The 20158-nt window shown below is 46.3% G+C and overlaps 1 protein-coding gene across 1 annotated transcript; it reads left to right on the top strand.

Annotated features, from left to right (window-relative positions):
• Nucleotides 1-1660: 1660 nt before the first annotated feature.
• C8H13orf42 (chromosome 8 C13orf42 homolog) lies at nt 1661-18994 on the top strand. Its single transcript, XM_070471135.1, has 4 exons — nt 1661-2065; nt 15011-15158; nt 17634-17865; nt 18820-18994. The coding sequence occupies exons 1-4, from the start codon at nt 1661-1663 to the stop codon at nt 18992-18994; spliced, it is 960 nt and encodes a 319-aa protein (XP_070327236.1).
• The last annotated feature ends 1164 nt before the right edge of the window (nt 18995-20158 follow it).

Raw genomic sequence — 20158 nt, 5'->3', positions numbered from 1 at the left:
CCATAATTATGATGGTGGAAAGGATGCTTCTTTCTTGAGGAAGCCACCAGGAATCCATAAATTAACACCTGGGGAACTGGTTCATTAGCTCCAGCACACTCCACAGATGTAAAGCATAGATGTGCCTACATATTTGAGACCATCTCATCACTGTGCCTGGCAGAATGTCACACGTGGAGGATGCGCTCAAGAAGAATACATTTATAATGTCCTTTTCTGGTTACACTTTCAAAGTCATGGTTATTTTTCTAGAGCAGGATATCAACATTAAAATTTTTTTTGTATCACAGATCTCTTTGAACATCTGATAAAGTCATGAACATTTTCTTACTCAAAAAGAAAAAAAAAAAATCCCCCCCCCCCCCAGCAAACTAAACCATGCTAAAGTGTATATCTCATAACATTTACTACAATTTCCAGGGGCTCATAGTTTCCTCTGACGCCCATCTTAGCTTAACAAAATGCCTGTGCTGGAGATTTTCAGGCTTCAGTTCTCTGAAGTTTGGGAGAGAAATAGACTGTGTAGAAAAATGAATGCAATAATGATATGTAGCATTTGGCTGGGAAAAATTCTAGAGGTAATCTCCCTGAGATTGTTGGCACCAATGGTAAAGAATCTGCCTGCCAGTGCAGGAGACCCGAGAGGCGTGATTCGCTCCCTGGGTTGGGAAGATCTCCTGGAGTAGGAAATGACAACCCACTCTAGTATTCTTGCCTGGAAAATTCTGTGGACAGAAGATCCTGTTGGGCTACAGTCGATGGGGTCACAAAGAGTCAGACACGTCTGAGCATACATACATAGCGATTCTTATTTAAATGAAAATGTGTTCAAGCTAAAGAAAGCGATTTGCCCCATACATGTGGCCACCCTCAGCTCTCTGAGGCTTTTGTGCAGAAAGTTGTGGTAAGATATCTGAATCCTCCTGTCTCCACAATAGACTGCTATCCGGTAACAGCAGTGAGGTCTCCTTACCGCACGCAGGGTGAGGCACCTCCAGGTCGCTGGGATGCTCCTCAGAGTCCAGCTTATCAGGGATCTGAGAGCCTCCTACCAAAGGTCCTGGCTGTGTCCACCCAGGCGCATCTCAGGGGGACTGGATATTACCTGCAGCAACATGCTATTTTTGGCTTAGCGCTGTCTTTACAAAGTAGGGTTTCAGGCATTTTGGCCACGGGGAATTCAGGACCAGGGCCAGCTCAAAAGAGGTGGAAACCTAAAAACCCACAGCAAGATCCAGTCAAACCGAGTGAGACCACATCCAGAAATGCAAAAGGGAAAGGAGAGAAAATATCTGAGCAGGGAAACGTGCGTCACACGTTCCCCATCCAGCTGGAACCTTTGATGGAACAGCGAGGAAGGTATTTGCCCCCTGGGGTGCTTCAAGCCAGTCAGGGAGCTTGCTTTTAAAGCTCAGGGCGCTGCTCCCTCAAGTCCTCAGGTGGTTTATGGCATCTTGGTTATTGGATGTGAAAGTTTCCCCCATGAGAGATGCCCGGGTTGCCCGCCTGACCGAGCCCACACTCGCTGGGATTCCGGGACTCAGGGGCCCCGGGGAAGGCAGATGGGGGCAGTCCTGCAGGTTGGCTCCCGCGCCCGCAGCTAGATCAAGTGGCGCCGCGCAGGCAGCTGGAAGGCACCCACAGAGAGAAACCCAGCACCATGCTCAGAAAGCTCCACTCCATCCTTCACTCCGGCCAGCACAGGAAGGCAGAGGTGGCAGAAAGCCCTCACTACCACAGCCCCAGCCCCGCCGTCAGGCTGATCCGCACCAGCTCCGTGTACGTGGTCGGGGACCACGGCGAGAAGTTCAGCGAGTCCTTAAAGAAATACCGGAGCGCCGGCAGCATGGACACCAGCCTGTACTACCTGCAGCGGGAGGGGGACCGCGCGTGGATGCTCTCGCGCACCCAGGACTGCCTGCACTACTTACAGGAGCTGCTGGCCTTGCGCAAGAAGTACCTTAGCAGCCTCAACGACCTGAAGCCCAGCCGCGCCCCGGGCGTCTCCTCCACCTCCTCGAAATCCTCCAGGGCCGTAAAGAAGTCCGCCGCCAAAGAAATGAAGGTAAGTGCCACTGTGGGCTTCCGTGGTGGCTCAGATGGTAAAGAAATTGCCTGCGATGTAGGAGACCAGGGTTCCATCCCTGGGTCAGGATGATGCCCCGGAGGAGGAAATGGCAACCCACTCCAGTATTCTTGCCTGGAGAATCCCATGGACAGAGGAGCCTGGTGGGCTATAGTCCTTGGGATCAGTCGGACATGGCTGAACAACTAACACTTTTTCAATTTCTCTGAAGTGCCCCCAAGAAATACTATGGACAAAAACATTTTTCCAAGAGGCGAGTGGGAACCCTGGCTCATCCAAGCACAGCTCAATTAATCTGCGTGTTCTGGGCACCAGCTCCAAGACCTCAGAGAGTCGCCATGGCCATCTCCCAGGCCTGGGAAGGGTTGGTCCCATGCTGAGTTTTTGCGTGGAGGCCTGGGCGGTGGGGGTACAGTTTCTGGCATCCCCAGAGCAGCCCACAAGGAGGGCTTGGGCTTGGTCTTCAGGCTAACAGTTTGCCTGTCACTTACTGCCCACTCCCTGGGTGAGAGAAGGCTTTTATGACATTTGCGTGACAGCACATCACTTCAACACTTCACTCCTCAGCAAGTTATTGTTGTTGCTTTTATTATTACAATCACATCTGAAAGTCCCAGTGAAAAGCAAACATTGGGAGGATTTGCTCTGTCTGTGTGGGGTGCTCAGGTCCTCAGGGGACCTGGTCACAGCCTCAGAGAGAGTCTGTGACTCCAGGAGACTGAATGACAACTTTGCTGGGCACTGGAGTCCTCCTGCCCAGGCAGACCAAGCAGGAAATCAGTGAGGGGAAGGACCTGCATTTTATGGTTGCCCTGGTGGCTCAGATGGTCAAGAATCTGCCTGCAATGAAGAAGACCTGGGTTCGGTCCCTGGGTCGGGAAAATCCCCTGGAGAAGGGAATAGCTACTCATTCCAGTGTTCTTGCCTGGAGAACTCCATGGACAGAGGAGCTTGATGGACAACAGTCCATGGGGTCGCAAGAGTCAGACGTGACTGCGTGACTAACACTTTCACTTGTACTTATCACAGTGTTTGTACACATTATGTTTTTTGGAGGTGATTCCAATAATGCCAGAAGAGAAGGGGGGAGAAAGTCCCTTGGGATCACAGAAGAACAAGCTGAGGCTCGGTGACCAGATTTTGCTAAGACCCAAATCTCATTGTTACTTGTTCCTTTGTTCCCTAAATTTTTTTTTAATGTCTGAAGTTTGAGGCTGTTTCAAATCCCCATCAATCATTCTCCTGAGCTCTAAGGTGTTCAGAGCAGGCCTTTTCTGCCCTCTCAGCTCCTACCCCATCCTGGCTGCCTCCCCAGAGTGTCCTGCAGGCCTGCAAGTCCCATTAACACTGACCAGCTGGTCTGTTATCAGATCTCTAGGGCCTGGCCTCACCCAACTGGTTTCAACTGTCTGCATTTTATCCCATGTGGGAGCAGTTTAAATAACCATTTGAACTCTCAAAGTAGGTCAGTGTTGGGGCCCATATGAAGTATCCTACTCTCAGGTATGGGTACTGATCCTGCAGCCAGCCAGTTGTAGATTTGGGGGCCTGACACCCTCCTTTGGGGCCACCTCCTCCTCTGTGGTCACCTCCAATGACAGAGGGATCACCATGGCTTCTGGACTCTTCTCCAGCTTGACTGGCCTGCGGTTCTCGGCTCCGGTTAGATTCCCCCCAGGCACTTTGTGCATGGTGTGTGCTAAGTTGCTTCAGTCATGTCCGATTCTTTGCAACCCCTTGGACTGTAGTCTGCTAGGCTCCTCTGTCCCTGGGATTCTCCAGGCAAGAATGCTAGAGTGGGTTGCCATGCCCTCCTCCAGGGGATCTTTCTGACCCAGGGACCGAAGCCACATCTCTTGGGTCTCTTGCTTTGGCAGGTTGGTTATTTACCACTAGCACCACCTGAGACCACAAGCCCTGTGGTCTCTGTATCCTTGAAATATTGAGTTTGTTTTGTCAACTTGTGTACTAGGGAGAAAGCTGGGGAGAGAGTGTGAGTACAGCTATAAAAGCATTTTCATAATGAATAGGTACCGTGTCTTCAAATCATTTCAGCAGAAATACTTCCTTACTTCCTAATCATTCTACAGAGGGTCTGAGAGGATTCATATACCAGCAGCATAAGGTGCCAACAGACATTGGAAAGCTGGGAGAGAAAAAGCATCCACAGAAAATCAAGACAGCTCAAGAAAACATGCAAATCCTACAGCTGCATTTGGCTTTGCACTTCCTGGGAGCTACAACGTAAAAAGAGCAGGATTTATTTCAAAATTCTAACTAAGAGGAAGAACCATACCTATTGCTTAGAGGAATCCAGATTTTTCCCAGTCTTAAATTCTAAACTTTCTCATAGAGGATCTGATATGGGGAACCATGGGTGATGTCATTTGTAATATGCCCTCACTGATATTTTAGTAACAATTCATCAATGAGTGTATCATTCCTTCCTTCACTTAACAACATATATTTATTGAGCACAGACTATGTGTCAGGAACTCTTCAAGATGCTGCTAAACGAGCCAAAGTTCTTATTCTCATGGATGATCATTCTCGTGGGAAAGGCAGGCAGTGACCCAGGATGCAGATTTCTGGAGGTGATTTCTCAGAGCCCTTGCAGGTGACCGCCAAGTGGCACAAGACATGTGTCCTAGTGAGGAACTCGGGAAGGGGTCTGGCTGTGTAATTCCTGCCGGTCCTTCTGGACCCAGTGGAGGATTCAAATGCCAGAGGCATGTGGGTTGGGGGGAACCACACGCCCTTCCAAAATCTCTGTCAAAGTCCCCTAAAGATGTGGTGCACCCTCTGAGAGAAAAAGCCCGTGAGAAGTTAAAAGCTGTCCTGCTGTGTTTCTCGCTGTTTCCACTCCCCCCCCATCCCAGCACTTTGGGTAGCAAATTGCTCTCCTTCAGCCTGCTTTGGGGTCTGGTCTGGAACAAGACTGGCCTCAGCCTTGGCGTGTTTCCCCCCTCACCTTGTTCCCATGGTAATGTCTTCAAGTTGCCGGAGGTCTCTGGGTTAATTCCCTTCTCTCTTTTCACTCCTCCTCCTAACACATCACTTTCTCTCAAGCTTGGCCTTTTTTTTGAGGGGGTGGTAAAATAAGCATAACACAGTATTTACCATGTTCAGTGTGGCATTTCATAGCACCTTAAATGACTGCTTTTCAGTGGCCTCAGATTATGGGTAATGAAGTCTATCACAGTCAATGAATTATGAAATTAAGTGCTTTTCTTTGATATAATAGACATTTCTTTTAAAGAAAAATGTGCAACCCTGTGTAATATCAAATGGTTAACTGCCAGACAGAAATCAGAGCTCTTTACCCCAGAGCTTTCTGTAAGCTTTTCCAAATGATCATTTATATAGACCCATGATAATTCAGCCCAAAGACAGTAAGCCCTAATTAACATATTTTTAGGATGCTTTTCGAAAGTAAATTAGTAGAAACTAGAAAATACATTCCTTTAAGAGGTCATGGAGGCTCTAAAAATACTTCATTTAGGAATTAGGAGAATGTTTTTATAAAATGTTTGACAACTCTCTTTTATTTCTTAAAAATATAACTCTCTTTAAAATTCTTTAAAAAATTAAAATTTACCAAAAAAATTAAAAGTTACCATTTGAACCATTTTTAAGTGTGCAGTTCCCTGGCATTAAGCATAATGCTGTGTAGCCCACTACTATCCATTCCCAGAAAATTTTCATCAGCCCAGACACAAAGTCTGGTCCCATTAAGCAGTGACTCCCCATTTTCCCTTTCCCCTCGACTTCTGTGTTCTACTTTCTGTCTCTGTGAATTTACCTATTCTAGGAACCTCATATAAATGGAATGGCACAGTACTTGTCCATCTGTGACTGGCTTCTTTCTCTTAGCATAGTGTTTTCAAGGTTCATCCATGTTGTGAGAACCTCCTTCCTTTCCAACAGTCCATGAGCTTGGGCTTTTTCAAATATTTATTTTTATTTATTTATCTGGCCGCACCAGGTCTTCGTTGCAGCTTGCGGGATCTTTAGTTGCGGTCTGTGGACTCTTAATTGCAGTGCATGGGATTTGGTTTCCTGACCAGGGAGCGAACCCCTGCATTGGGAGTGCGTAGTCTTCACCCCTGAACCGCCAGGGAGCTTGGGTTTTGATGGGAGGTGAGGAGGAAAAGTTTGAGATTACACTGATTTTGTCCGGAGTGCTTGTCAGCACTTGGGGGGATTCACTGAGGATTGCTCCCCACGTTTTCAGGGCCAGATGAACAGGTGAACAGCCGGCATCCCTCTGTGAGAACTGAGCCCCCCAAGGGGACCTGAGTGGACCACAGTGTCTGGGCTACCAGGGAGGCAGTTTGCGGTTGGCTGCAATGCACTCAAGAAACTTTGCCCAGAAGGTTTGGGAGGAAATATTTTCCAAAGCTAAGGTTCCTGGTCACCTACCCCAGTCAGAAGAAATGTCATTATTTCCGTGTGTCATCTAGCTCTGAGCAGCTTGGATTCCCCATATGTCTGCCTGGATAAATGAACCAGCTATTCAATGTACACCTCTCCCAGCACCAATCCCCTTTCCACCCCCACCCCCCAACTAAAGAAATTCATTTGCTACAAGAATAATTTAAATAGAACCAGGGGAATTCTGGAGAATGCCTGCCAAATGTGATTGATTTTTATTTAAAGTAGTTTTGCTCTGATAATAGATAGCTTTCAGAATAAATCTTCTGTCATTGGCTGTTCAATCCTGGTTCATGAAATAAGACCACATCAACAGCAAATGGATTTTTTTTTCTCCTCTACGGTAGAAAGATCTGAATCCAATTCACTTAAGAAGATTCTAAATAATCCATCTATAAATGGCATATGGGATGGGAAAGCAGGTCCTGGATTCCCATATACCATTGGGAATTATTTTTCAGTTCTGTTGGGGGGAGTTTCTGCAAACATGGTGGTATGAAAGTGCAGGTTTTCTGTGAGCATCAGTTACTGGAGGTCTCTAGTACTGGGCCTGTATCTGGTTGCCAGAGTTAAACGGCAGTAAACATTCAGTATGAACTGCAAAGAATTTCTATTATGCTTGGCAGAGTTCCCCAGAAGATGACAGACAGTAAAATAATGATTGATAACAGAGTATCCAATTCCTGCAGCCCCTCTCAGTCAGATCACAAGATGGGTAATTATATCCCCAATCTATCTTCCAGACACCTGCTGCTTGCTCAGCTTAGAAACAGCACTCCTTCCTCCCATTTTCCTCTCCACTACACTCCACTCACCCGGCTAACTTCTTGTCTTTTAACACAGCAGAGAAATCACTGCCCCAGGAGGCCATTTCTCATGTCCTCAAGTCTAACACAGTGGATTTCTCCCTTCTTTGGGTCTGGCCCTTAACTCAGCACTTAGCTTCCAGCACCTAGCACTCAGCCCGCAGCACTGTAATTGTCTGTTCATTTGCTGTGTCTGCTGCTGGCCACGAGCTCCTTGAATGGAGTCACCATGTCTTATTTATCTTTTTATCTCCAGCTTCTAGTGAAGCTCCAGGTACACTGTAACTCAATAAACAAATAAGCTAAGAAACCCCAGTTGTAATTTAAGAAGAAAACTGAAAGGTTTATGGGTGACTTGGAAAAGTAATAGGTCTATAGTTTTCAGTGAATGGAAAATTATCTTTTGTTTTTAATAGAGTAGAATATATTTGGGTGTATTCAGATGAAATGATATCCTAATAGTTAAAGCATCCCATGTGTAATGAATCAGAGTTTACCATCAAAAGGACATTTTTGTTTTTTGGTAAACATTTTTTTCTAAGTTATATTTACTCATTAAACAAAATTTATAAAACACAGAAAAGTTAAAGAAAATTGAAATAATTTAGAACCATATCATTCAGAATAATCACTCTAAAATGTTTAAATATATTTTCTTTCATTTATTTCTTATATAGTTATAGATATATATAGTAGTGTTGCCAGATAAAATAGAGGATGTCTATTTAAATTTGGATTTCAGATAAATGATGGATTTTTAAAATATAATTATGTCCATATATTTGGTATATATTAATACCAAAAATTTATAGCTTATGTAAAATTAAGATTTAACTGCCATTAAGTTTTTTTAGTTCCTGAATTTAGCAACCTTTATGTATGTATATGTATAAATATACTAAATTTGGCATATACCATATACTTTTAAATCATTTATATTTTGGGTTCTTTTCTATCATTAACTTGTTTTTGAAAACTTCAGTTTTAATGGCAAAAATTTAACTCACAGCCCTTTAAACAATTGTTAAACATTATGAATGAATTCATCTTACTCTGTCTATAAAGGCATTTTTTGGACAGTTATTCCATAGTGTGATTAATAGGTCAAAAGGTAAAAGTCATTCATTTTTAAAGGTTCTTCTACATATTGTTTTCCAGAAATATTTTATAATTTATGCTTTAATCAACAGTGAATTAGAAAGCTCTTATTGCATTTTATTAACACCAAGTAGTGTCAATAATTTCTAAAGTCTATTGATTTAATAGATAAGCAGAACTATCTTATGTACTTTTTTTGAATTATTGCTTGAGCAAAGAATGACCCTCTTGTTTTATCAAACTAATGTGTACTCTTGAGTAATGGATTGCCCATTCATGTCTTTATACATTTTTGGCTCTAGCAAAATTTTTTTTAATCTATATGGATTCACATCAAGAATGTGAGCATTGTCTGCCACATGGTTAAAAATATTTTCTCAGATTTATATATTGTTTAATTTTACTTGACAGTACAACTTTATTTATCATTAAAAATACTACCAGTTTTTATGTAGTTAAACATGTCAGCTTTTGTCTTTGATATTTCTTTGTTTCATGCTTAGAAAGCCCTTGTACATCTCAAGGTCAGTTACATATTTGCCACTTTCCTTTTTTTTTTAATAGTTCCATAAAAACCCCAACCCTCTTATCTCTATCAACAATTTATTTTTATGCATAGTAGGAAGTGAGAATCCTATTTGAAATTTTTCCCAGATAGCAAAGACTCAACACCATTTATTGACAAATCTATCCCTTCTCTCATTGGATTGTAATGTTTCACTTATCATGTGTGAAGAGTTTTATACTATGCTTTGAGGCTATTAATTCAGTTCTATTAGTTAGGCTTCGCAGAGTTTCCTAAGTGTGAGCAAAAACATTCACTTACTGTTTTGCTAAAGTGAAAGGATCACGTAGGTGACCTTTAACGGGAGGAAGGGAGGAGGTGCCAGGTACTAGCAAAGGAAACAACGGCTTTCAGATGGTAATGCTAGAGAAAAAAGACAGCTTGCAGGACTGTGAGTCTGCAGCCTTCTGTACACAGAAGAGGTACAGCTATGCTTCCAAAATGATTGCAACACTTAGCTAAAAGAGGTAATTGCCAGGTTTAGCTACACTATAGTTTGTGACAATCCCTGCCCCTCCTTTTTATCTTTTTGGTCTGATTTTCTCAGCTGTATTGTCTACATCACTATTTGGTTGTTGTTCAGCTCTGACAAGTCTACCAGTAGGTTATCTATTGAAAATGTGGATGTGGACGTGTGTACCTATGTATTTAAATGTCAGTGATTATACCTTTCCCCAAATTGTTTGTCAGATCTATAGTTCTTATTTTTTTTTTTTTTACCAAAGTATAGTTGACATACAGTGTTGTGCCAATTTCTGCTGCATAGCAAAGTGACTCAGTAATACACATGTATACATTCTTTTTAATATTCTTTTCCATTATGGTTTATCACCAGATATTGAATATAGTTCCCTGTGCTGTACTGTAGGACCTTGTTGTTTATCCATCCTATATCTAAGAGTTTCCATCTGCTAATCCCAAACTCCCAGTCCTTCCCACCTCCCTCCGCCTTGGCAACCACGCGTCCGTTCTTTATGTCTGTGAGTCTGTTTGTGGTTTGTAGATAGGTTCCTTTGTGCCATATACAGTTCTTGTTTCTTAAGCTCCCATTCTTTTTATCATGGACCCCTCTTCAATGATGGGTACACATTTCCATAGGTGTTGTGATATAAAAGGGATAAGAATAATGTTGGGTCTGATCGTAAAGAACCATTCCAAGGATGGCAGAAGCAAAGAGGGTATATTTGAGCTTTTAAGGTTTATCCTGAAGGGTTTCTTTTGAGACCATTACATTGCTTATGGATAAATTTAAACAGGTTTACATTTCATTTCACCCCGCTGAATGAGCCACGGGAAAATGGTCTCTCCTGTCCAGCCAGACAGTTCCACACCTGATCCTGGCAATTTCATCACAATGCATTGATGTTTTGATTTCCAGATGTTACTAGCTCAAGGTTGTATTATCAACACTCCATGAAAATAAGGGGTACAGAGTTCTCAAAATTTGTCAAGTTAAATCCAAAGGTATAAGTTAGCGTCATAAAAACTGTTGGAGAATATAAACATTAGATGTTGGTATGTATACAGCATACATTTATTCATTCAACAAATTACTCTGTGTCAGGCACTGAAATAGGTGCCTGACATGCATAGATGGAAAGACAGCCCATCTGCACTGATACAGCCCATTATTTGAAGTTCCCTAATCTCAGCATCTGGCCTGAATCACACTGATGTGTTAAAAGAGAAATAGGTAGAATAACAACAAGAAGGTTGGAAGCTGGGTGTATCCTACAGCCTGTCATGTAGGTAGTGGTTGGCAATGACAGAGAGAGAGTTAGTTGCACAGTCATGTCTGAGTCTTTGGACTCCATGATTCCATGGACTGTAGCCCGGCTCCTCTGTCCATGGGATTCTCCAGGCAAGAGTACTGGAGTGGGTTGCCATTTCCTTCTCCAGGGGATCTTCCCGACTGAGGGTTCAAACCCAGGTCTCCTGCGCTGCAGGCAGATTCTTTACCAACTGAGCCACTAGAGAAGGCAATGAGTATTTATCCAAAGACAATCTCTCTGTGAGTATCATTTGCCAAAGCTATTTCATAGACAAGGTTGAGAATCACAAGTCTGTCTATGACATCCCTTATATGCGGTATCTAAAAGGAAATGGTGCAAATGAACTTACTTACAAAACAGAAAGAGACTCACAGACTTGGAGAACAAACGTGTAGTTGCTGGCAGGAAGGATAGGGGAAGTGATAGGGAGTTTGGGAAGGTCAGGTACCCACTGTATATATTTATATGCTATATTTAAAATGGGTAACCAACAAGGACCTATACCTACTGTATAGCCCACGGAACTTCTCTGCTCAATGTTAGGTGGCAGCCCGGATGGGAGGGGGGTTTGGGGTGGGAATGGATACATGTGTGTGTATGACTGAGTCCCTTCGCTGTTCACCTGAAAAGATCATAGTGTTATTAATTGGCCATACCCCAAAACAAAATGAAAGCTTCAAAACCAAAAAGATTCATGGGCCTGGTGTGCGGCTATGAGGGTTTCATACAACGTTGCTGTCCACATAAACAGAGAAGCGGTGCCCGTGTCTCTCTGCTTCAGAGTGAAAGCGTCAGAGAGGAGGTGCCATGTGAGGTGGCCCCTGGGGAGGTGAGGGGGGTGGGCCCTGATCAAGAGAAGGGAGGAGGCGGCTCGATGTTTCGTGGTGGTCCTCTTGGCTTTGGGTAGGTTTAGAACCTATCCAACCTGCCCTAACCTGTGACAAAATGTTGCTGCTTACACCTGCATGTTCGTTTTGGAGCATCCAAGCCTCTTGGAGACAAATGCTGACAGATCCCAGGAGAAAGTAAACAGACTGGAGAAGCTGAAGGACCCAAAGGGCAGGTGAGACCAGGCAGGATGGGAGTGGATGTGAAATGCAGAAAAATACCCTGCTTGGGGGACTCAAACATTACAGTGAGAAATACAGTGGAGTTTGGTTTGGAAAAGTGCAAGGGTTTCATCTGGGGAAAGTAATCTGAGACCCAGGCTTGTTGTGAAGGAGTCAGACAGGGAGGCTTGGAAAATGATGACCTTAAGGCTGCTGAAGGTTGAATGTGAAAGGCAAACTTGAGTGGAGTTGGCAATGCAATACAGATGCTCTCAGAGAAAGCTCGCTGCCTTGGGGCTGCTGGGGCCGAAGGAACACGAGCCCTGTGACACTCAAGCTTGAGCAGGTGCCCCAGAAAGCAGGTGTGTAGCAGCCTTTCCAAAGAAGTAGCTGAAAAATTCTGGGCCAGGAAAAGTCAAAATTGGAAGGAAGGCAATCCACTTCTATTTAAGAGTATTGAGTTCAGAGAGGGAGAACTATTTTGGCTCTCACCCAATGGTGTGGGTGAATGAAGTCCCATTTTGCCCAACCACCACTTTGTAAAGTAGATTTTCTGTGATCTTGGCCTGAGCCCTAAACCCTGAGCTTCAGTTGATGTAGCTCTTGTGCGAGCCTGAGTTTGAAGAAGGGCCTGAAAAGGCCCAGGGAACCTGGACTTGCAGGTTAGCCTCGGTGTCACCAAGCCAGGCTCGTCTACCTAATTCACATGAAACCCGAACGCTGAGATGCCAGGGTTTGCAGCAAAGAGAAGGCTTATCCACAAGGCAGCCGAGTGAGGAGAAGGGGGACAAATCCAGATCTGCCTTCAGGAAAGCAAGGGGCTCAGGTATTTATGGGATAAAGAGGCAGGGTGGCCTGGGGCTTTGGGAGCTTGGGGGAAAGTGACTGGAAGTAAGGAAAAAGGAGCAATTGTCATTCTCTGCAGGCGTGGCTAGGGTACCAGCCTCTGCCTGCTCAAAAATGCAGGTGCTTAGCACCGTCTGAGGGAGAAAGAGCTGTCTCAGCCACGTCCTGATGGTCAGATAGGAGCTGGTCAGGTAAGGCGTTCAAGGCAGAGGGACTAGCAAGAGAAAACACAGGGAGCTGCCTCCAGAGATGAGTCTTCCGGTCATCTGACTGTGGGAGGGTGGCCTGGCCCGCTGAGTCCATATAGACTGTCAACCAGTCCCTTAGTTTTCCATCCCAGTCCTTGGAGTTCCTGGTCCTGCCGAATCTGGGACATTTCTGGTTTTCAGGGTCCAGTTGTCCCCCTTCTCAAGTGCTTCCAATTCTGCACCGCGCGCCGCCCAATGCCCGTGACTCTCTGGAAAGTAAGTTCCTCTGTTCTGTTATAGCAATTTCTCCTCTTCAACTGCTTTCCATTTGCCAGGAACTCCTGGGTATCTCTCTCACTGACAACCTCTCTCTTGTTCTCTTTGTCATTGAGCTTTAACTGCCCCCCCCCTTCATTTTCATTTGCTCTTCGAACGGGGCAGGATAACTACATATGAACAGTTTTCCACTTTTAACAGAAAAGGTTCAGTATGTTTTGAGGTACTTCAAAAATTTTCTCCAAGAATGCTTCTCACAAATATAAACGGAAAAAAAAATCCACTATTTAAAGGTGCTTTTTGGGAATTAGCTGGTGGTCTGGTGGTTGGGACTCTGTGATTCCACTGCAGGGGACATGGGTTAGATCCTTGGCCAGGGAACTAAGATCCTGCAAGCTGTGGCATGGCCAAAAAAAAAAAAAAAAAAAGTCCCCTAGTGGTATAAAATGCATTTTTGTTGTTCAGTCACTCAGTCATGTCTGACTCTTTGTGACCCCATGGACTGTAGCATGCCGGGCTCCCCTGTCCTCCACTATCTTCCAGAGTTTGCTCAAAAAATGTATATATTTCACCAAAATCTCATGCGTGTATAAAGATGTCATCCATTAGTTTCCTAACATGCAAATCTGTGATTAAATCACTTTCATTTTTAATATCTTCCCACTTTCAAAAGGGCTTCCCTGATAGTTCAGTTGGTAAAGAATCTGCCTGCAATGCGGGAGACGCCGGTTCGATTCCTGGGTCAGGAAGATCCCCTGGAGAAGGGATAGGCTACCCACTCCAGTATTCTTGGGCTTCCCTTGTGGCTCAGCTAGTAAAGAATTCACCTAAAATGCAAGAGACCTGGGTTTGATCCCTGGGTTGGGAAGATCCCCTGGAGAAGGGAAAGGCTACCTGCTCCAGTATTCTGGTCTGGAGAACTCCACAGATGCGTCCATGGGGTCACAAAGAGTCAGACACGACTGATCGACTTTCACTACTTTCACAATGCACACAAAAAATAAAAGAACACTATACTTGGTCCAAAGAGCCCAGGTTAACACCTATTTTCTCTTTTTCCTCCCCAAGTTCTCTCACTTCCTACATTCTTTGGGGAGTTTTTTTTATTAGTTCACATGTTGATTCTGTGCCTTTTGTCCTGAGTTCTCCCCCAAAGTCCACTACAGTGCTTGGACTTCTATGATGCCAGTCACTGGTGACTGGGGGCTGTTGTGAAGACAATGATGGCGATGAAGAGGAGGTGGGGGGGAGGAGGAGGAGGATATCCTGAAGGAGAATGGATCAGGACAGAACCTGGAACCTGGTTTGACTTTCAGTAGATTTCTTAAACACTTTATATTGTATTAATATCTGTTTTCATTTTTCAAACAATCGTACCAATTTGTCTTCAGTGTATTCCACGATTGAACCCGAATTTGGCCACTTTTCCTACTGACACCTCTTCCGGGAGTGTTTTATTTTCAACATATCTCATCCCCTCTTTGCTGCTGTGAGCATCTCATCACCTGCCCTGGGGAACTGGACAATCTCCTAATTGGGCTTATTTGCAGGGGTCAGTCCAAAGAAAGACAGATTATTTTGCCTAATGGCAGGTAACAGTCCCTGACCAAGACAGAGGCAGATAGACTCACCCTTTCATACCACACCCCCCCCCCCCCACCACGCCCCCCTTGAGATCACGGAAAATCCACTGACTATAGCAACTGTGGCTCTGGAGTATCCACCTTCCTTTCAGGGGCACTTCTTCAAATTTGCGTTTAAACCCGCAACGTCACTTAAACGTTTAGTTTTAGTAACATTTGGTCCTTTCCAGCATCCCTTGCGGAGGGCGCTCCGAGCTGGCTGGCTCACGCCGCTCTGCCCCTTCCCCCTGCCCTTCACCTCTAGCAGAAACCCACCCCCAAGCAGTACTCCCAGTTCAGCGCGGACGTGGCGGAGGCCATCGCCTTCTTTGACTCCATCATCGCAGAGCTGGATACGGAGAAGCGGCCGCGGGCTGCGGAGGTGGACCTGCAGAATGAAGACGTGGACTTCGATGGTGAGTGCCATCCCTGGGGGCAGGAGGTGGGGGTGGCGTGGGGTCTGCGGAGTGGACTTCCCCGATAAAGGGGCAACTCTCATCTGCAAGTCAGAGCCTGGCCCTGAGCTCGCTCTATGCCTTGGGGTCCTGGCTTTGGCCTCCCCCACACTGGGGTACCCCCTTTAACCCTTGACGCCCTGTTTGGACAAAAACTCCTTCTCTGTGGGGCTTCCCTGGTAGCTAGCTGATAAAGAATCTGCCTGTAGTGCAGGAGACCCTGATTCGATTCCTGGGTTGGGAAGATCACTGGAGAAGGGATAGGCTACCCACTCCAGTATTCTTGGGTTTCCCTGGTGGCTCAGCTGGTAAAGAATCGGCCAGCAATGCAGGAGACCTGGGTTCCACCACTGGGAGGGGAAGATCGCCTGGAGAAGGGAATGGCTACCCACTCCAGTGTTCTGGCCTGGAGAACTCTTTCATGGATAGAGGAGCCTGGTGGGCTACAGTCCTTGGGGTTGCAAAGAGTTGGATATAATTGAGCATGCATGCACGCAGGTATAGTCCAGGGGGTCACAAAGAGTCGAACACCATTGAGTCTTTCTCTGTGGTCCATTTTTCACAGCTGAGGTGGGGTGGAATTTTTAAGGCTCCTTGAAGGAAAGCAATAGAGCAACATTTTAAGCAAGGGGTGAGGTGGGGAATTGTTAAACGGGAACAGAGTATAAGTTTTGCAAGATGAAAAAGTTGTGGAGACCTTTCACACAATGATGTGACTATACTCAACTGAATGTACACTACAAGATCCCTCAGAGGGTACATTTTATGTTTTGTATCTGTTACCAGAATTGAAAAAAGAAGAAAAGGGAATGAAAGTGAAAGTGAAAGTCGCTCAGTTGCATCTGCCTTTGCAACCCCATGGAATATACAGTCCGTGGAATTCTCCAGGTCAGAATACTGGAGTGGGTAGCCTTTCCCTTCTCCAAGGGATCTTCCCAACCCAGGGATCGAACTCAGGTCTCCTGCATTGCAGGCTGATTCTTTACCAGCTGAGCGACAAGGGAATAAGGGAATAGACAAATTATATTTAACCTATATATTTTATATTTGACCTATATATTTGATTATGTAGGTTGGCCCTGGACAGCACTGTTTGCTAGACCTGACTCTGACCCTTTACCATTTGTCACCCCTCTGCACCCTACCCCACCCCCCAGTGCTCCCTCTGTGGCCCCCACTGGCCACCATTCTGCAAGGGTGTGGAGGGCGGGAGAGTGCCAGGGTGCTTGCTCAAGCCCAGCTTGGATTGTTGGAGAGGGTGGGGTGAGGTTGAAGGTGATGCTCGTCTCCTCGCCAAGGTGTATCACTGGCTGCCTCCTGATGGAGAGCGGGTAACTCCACCACATTCATGAGTTGAGCCCACATCCAGTATTTGATTGTCAGTTTCTTTAACCTTTGATTGGCCCTCAGGGCTTCCCTGGTGGCTCAGTGGTATAGAATCCGCCTCCAATGCAGGAGACTCGCTGGAGATGCAGGTTCAATCCCTGGGTCAGGAAGATATCCTAGAGAAGAGGGCATGGCAATGCCCTCTGGTATTCTTGCCTGGGAAATCCCATGGTCAGAGGAGCCTCGTGGGCTACAGTCGATGGGGTTGCAAAGAATTGGACGTGACTGAAGCGATTGAGCACGCACATCCATTGAGAACATAAGTGTTATCTTCAGAGTTAAAATTTTTTAATGGAGATGACTTTATGTGTTTTTCTCTAATAACAAGAATAACATATGTTCATTGTGAATCAAGTGAGTCAAACAACATACCAAAGTATAAAGAAGAAAGTGAAGCATTTGGCCTGTAATTCTACTACCCAGAGATAACAATCATCGTTAACATTTGGTGTATGTTCTTTCAAAAAGATTTAAACATAGACTCATTTTATTATTCCTTTTAAACAAAAATAAGATCTCTTGACTATTTTTTTCATCCACTCTTTTCCCTTAATTTACAATACATTGAGGGCATTTTTCCAAGTGAGAAAACACAGGTCTATGTGCTTATCTTTAATAGACACACACTCGAGCATTTTCTCCCTGCCCCGTAATTGCAAAGTTGAATCATTCTCTTCGCTCAGCTCTCTGGGCCTTCCTGGTGGCTCAGACGGTATAGAATCTGCCGGCAAGGCAGGAGACCCGGGCTCGATCCCTGGGTTGGGAAGATCTCCTGGAGAAGGAAATGGCAATCCATTCCAGTATTCTTGCCTGAAGAATTCCACGGACAGAGGAGACTGGCGGGCTGCAGTCCACAGGGTCGCAGAGGATTGGACGTGACTGAGAGACTAAGCAAGAGCATGCTAGCGCAGCCTGGCCTTCCTAAGCATTTGCTATTCACTTGTGTGTTTACTGTGAGTTCTCAGCCCCCGCTGCCCCCTCCGTGACCTTCTGCTCCCCCTCCTCCCCACGGTGAGTCCCCCTTTCCCGGGCCTGGCTTCTGTCTTCCAGTGGCCACCAGTTCCCGGGGGCATAGCCTGCACTCCAACTGGATCCTCAGGGCGCCCCGACGGCGCTCCGAGGACGTCGCGGGGCACACGACGGCCGGCCAGTTCCGGAGGAGCACGGAGCGCCGGACCATCAGCACGCAGAGGAGACTCGAGAGGCACCCCATTTACTTGCCCAAGGCTGTGGAAGGGGCCTTCAGCACTTTGAAATTTAAGCCCAAAGCCTGCAAAAACGAGTAAGTGTTTGGGCCACAGATTGTAACCAAGATGCTCTCATGTCCACTAGACTCTTGGGGGGGTGCTTCTTAGGTGCCCTGAACCCCCATCCTGCATGGAAAAATTATTCCCTATTTGAGGGGAGGGAGGTCTTAGTTAAAAATTTTGTAACAGCTTACACTTATGTTCTAGCTTGGTTCACGTCTGTCCCCAACCTTAAATGTCCTTTTAGCTCTGGATCTGCCTCCCTTTCTGGCCACTTAGCCCTCATGCTTTGTCCGTCCTGTCTCACTGTTTCCCCCAGACATCACTGATACTCTGTGAGCTACAGATCTTTAATGACAGTTTGGGGTTGAAGCAGGCATAGCACCATGAGGGATCCAACCCTGAACCGATTAGATGGTCCTGCAGTAGAAAGGCATCACCAGGCTGGGGTGAAGGACTTCTTCCTGGCCGGGTCTGTGCTGACCCTCTTGTCATCATCTCTTGGCCTCTTTCCCTGCAGGTCCTCCTCTCCCAAGACGAGTTTCCATCTCTAACTCGCAAATCCCTGGGACTCACTCCTTCAGAGAGATATGTGCACACTTGCTCTGGCCACCCCAGGCCACTCTGCAGGGAGCTCACCTCTCACAATAGAAGTGCCTGTCTTGGCTCACCCACCTGTCTTGCTTTGTTTCTACAAGAGCCCTCCAACTCTGATGGGTTCAGGGGTTTTCTAAACGGCCTTTTCCCTCCTCCATAATAAAGGACCGTGTACTGGACATATTAAACCAGGACTCACCCCTCATCTCCTATTCTTCCCCTCCAAGGTCAGGTCGCCCCACATCCCTACGATGACACAGATCTGTCCTCCATGAGTCCCAGCACAAGGGGAGCATCCGACAGGCTCCATCAGGAGGGTAAATCAGAGCATCCTTTCCCTGTGTGACCGGCCAAGCCAAACCTAAGCCCTCTGCCTCATTCCTCCCTTCCAGCCTTGGGAGCTCCAGACAGATCCTCTTCAACTTCTCGGGAGAAGATATGGACTGGGACTCGGAGCTCTTTGCGCTGGAGCCCCCGGCGTCCCCCGGGGAGGACCAGTATGAGACGGAGAACCCCCGAGGGCAGTGGCTGCTTCGGGAGCGACTCTGGGAGCGGACGGTGCCCTGACGGCCTCAGCTTGGCAGCCTGGCTCAGGCTGGGTCCCCCAGAAGGAGTCTGCTTTCAGCGAAGCAGCAGGTGTGTGATAGAGTTAAAGATGGGTCAAGTCAGGTCCTTGAACACGCAGTCTGCCCGTGCCCAGTCAGTGCCAAAGACACCTGCACGGCCCGCAGTAGGGCACTTGGCAGGGCTCTGCTTTCTCTGTGTGGGCAGGTGGGCTGGTCGTTACCACCCTACTGGTCTTTAAGAACAGAAGGAACGGAAAGTCCAGGCTCACTCCTGGCCTCCCCTCGTACAGGGGAACATCCCGCTTGGTACTGGAAACCAAGAAACGCGCCCACCCACTCATCTCTGGGCCAAAGTTTTCAAAGAGAGGCCACCCCTCTTCTCCACGGGGCTCAGAAACCCTCTGGTCACCCACTGAGCTTGCCTCTTCTCTGCAGAATGCCGTCTGGGAAGCAGCTTTTAAAATTTTTTCCACCTTCTTTTCACAGTGTGTTCTGGAAATTTCTGCTGGATTAGGCTGAAGATGAGGCCAGTGTCCTGGCAGCGGGAGGGGGGACGTGGTGTCTGAGGGCCCTGGCTGGGGACCACGCTGTCTCCCCCAGCCCCAAAGCTCAGCTCGGCTTCTCACAGCCTGGGGAAGGAGGAAGATGAAATGATACTTCGTTTCTAATTCTCAGGCCCCAAATCCTAATAGATACTCACCCAGCCTGTGGATGAAAGCTAGGGCCCTCCCTTCCCCAAATTAGGAGGGCAATCAGAACCTTCTGGAGTAGAAAGGATTTTGACTTCTGTAACTGTCCAAATTACCGGGACTCCCCTGGTGGTCCAGGGGTTCAAATTCCATGCTTCCACTGCAGGGGGCTGGGTTCCATCCCTGGTTGGGGAACTAGGATCCCATGTGCTGCGTGGTGTGGCCAATAAATAAAGAAAAAACTTCTCTTAAGAAATACAGTTTTTAAAAAGAATTACATATGTAGCATATTCTTTGCATGTCTCCTATACTTTTTTGCACATTTTGCATATGGTTTGACCACCTCAAGTTCGAGAACCACTGGTTTGGAGACTACACTGAGCTTTGTCCAGCCTCACCTATTTCTTCTGGCATTTTCTTGTTAAAAAAAAAAAGAAGTCACCCAGGGTGGGGGAGAGGTGCAGCGCTGTTAATGG

This window comes from Odocoileus virginianus, chromosome 8 (genome assembly GCF_023699985.2).
Source record: "Odocoileus virginianus isolate 20LAN1187 ecotype Illinois chromosome 8, Ovbor_1.2, whole genome shotgun sequence".
Lineage (NCBI taxonomy): Eukaryota > Metazoa > Chordata > Mammalia > Artiodactyla > Cervidae > Odocoileus > Odocoileus virginianus.
The sequence above is the reverse complement of the archived record's forward strand: the minus strand, read 5'-3'. Positions and strand labels throughout refer to the sequence as shown.

Bases quoted from the DNA above. Each gene is read 5' to 3' on its own strand.
- C8H13orf42 (XM_070471135.1), top strand. From the start codon at position 1,661: ATGCTCAGAAAGCTCCACTCCATCCTTCACTCCGGCCAGCACAGGAAG. The intron at 15,159-17,633 runs GTGAGTGCCATC...TCTGTCTTCCAG, and splicing joins TGAAGACGTGGACTTCGATG to TGGCCACCAGTTCCCGGGGG. The intron at 17,866-18,819 runs GTAAGTGTTTGG...CCTCCCTTCCAG, and splicing joins CCCAAAGCCTGCAAAAACGA to CCTTGGGAGCTCCAGACAGA.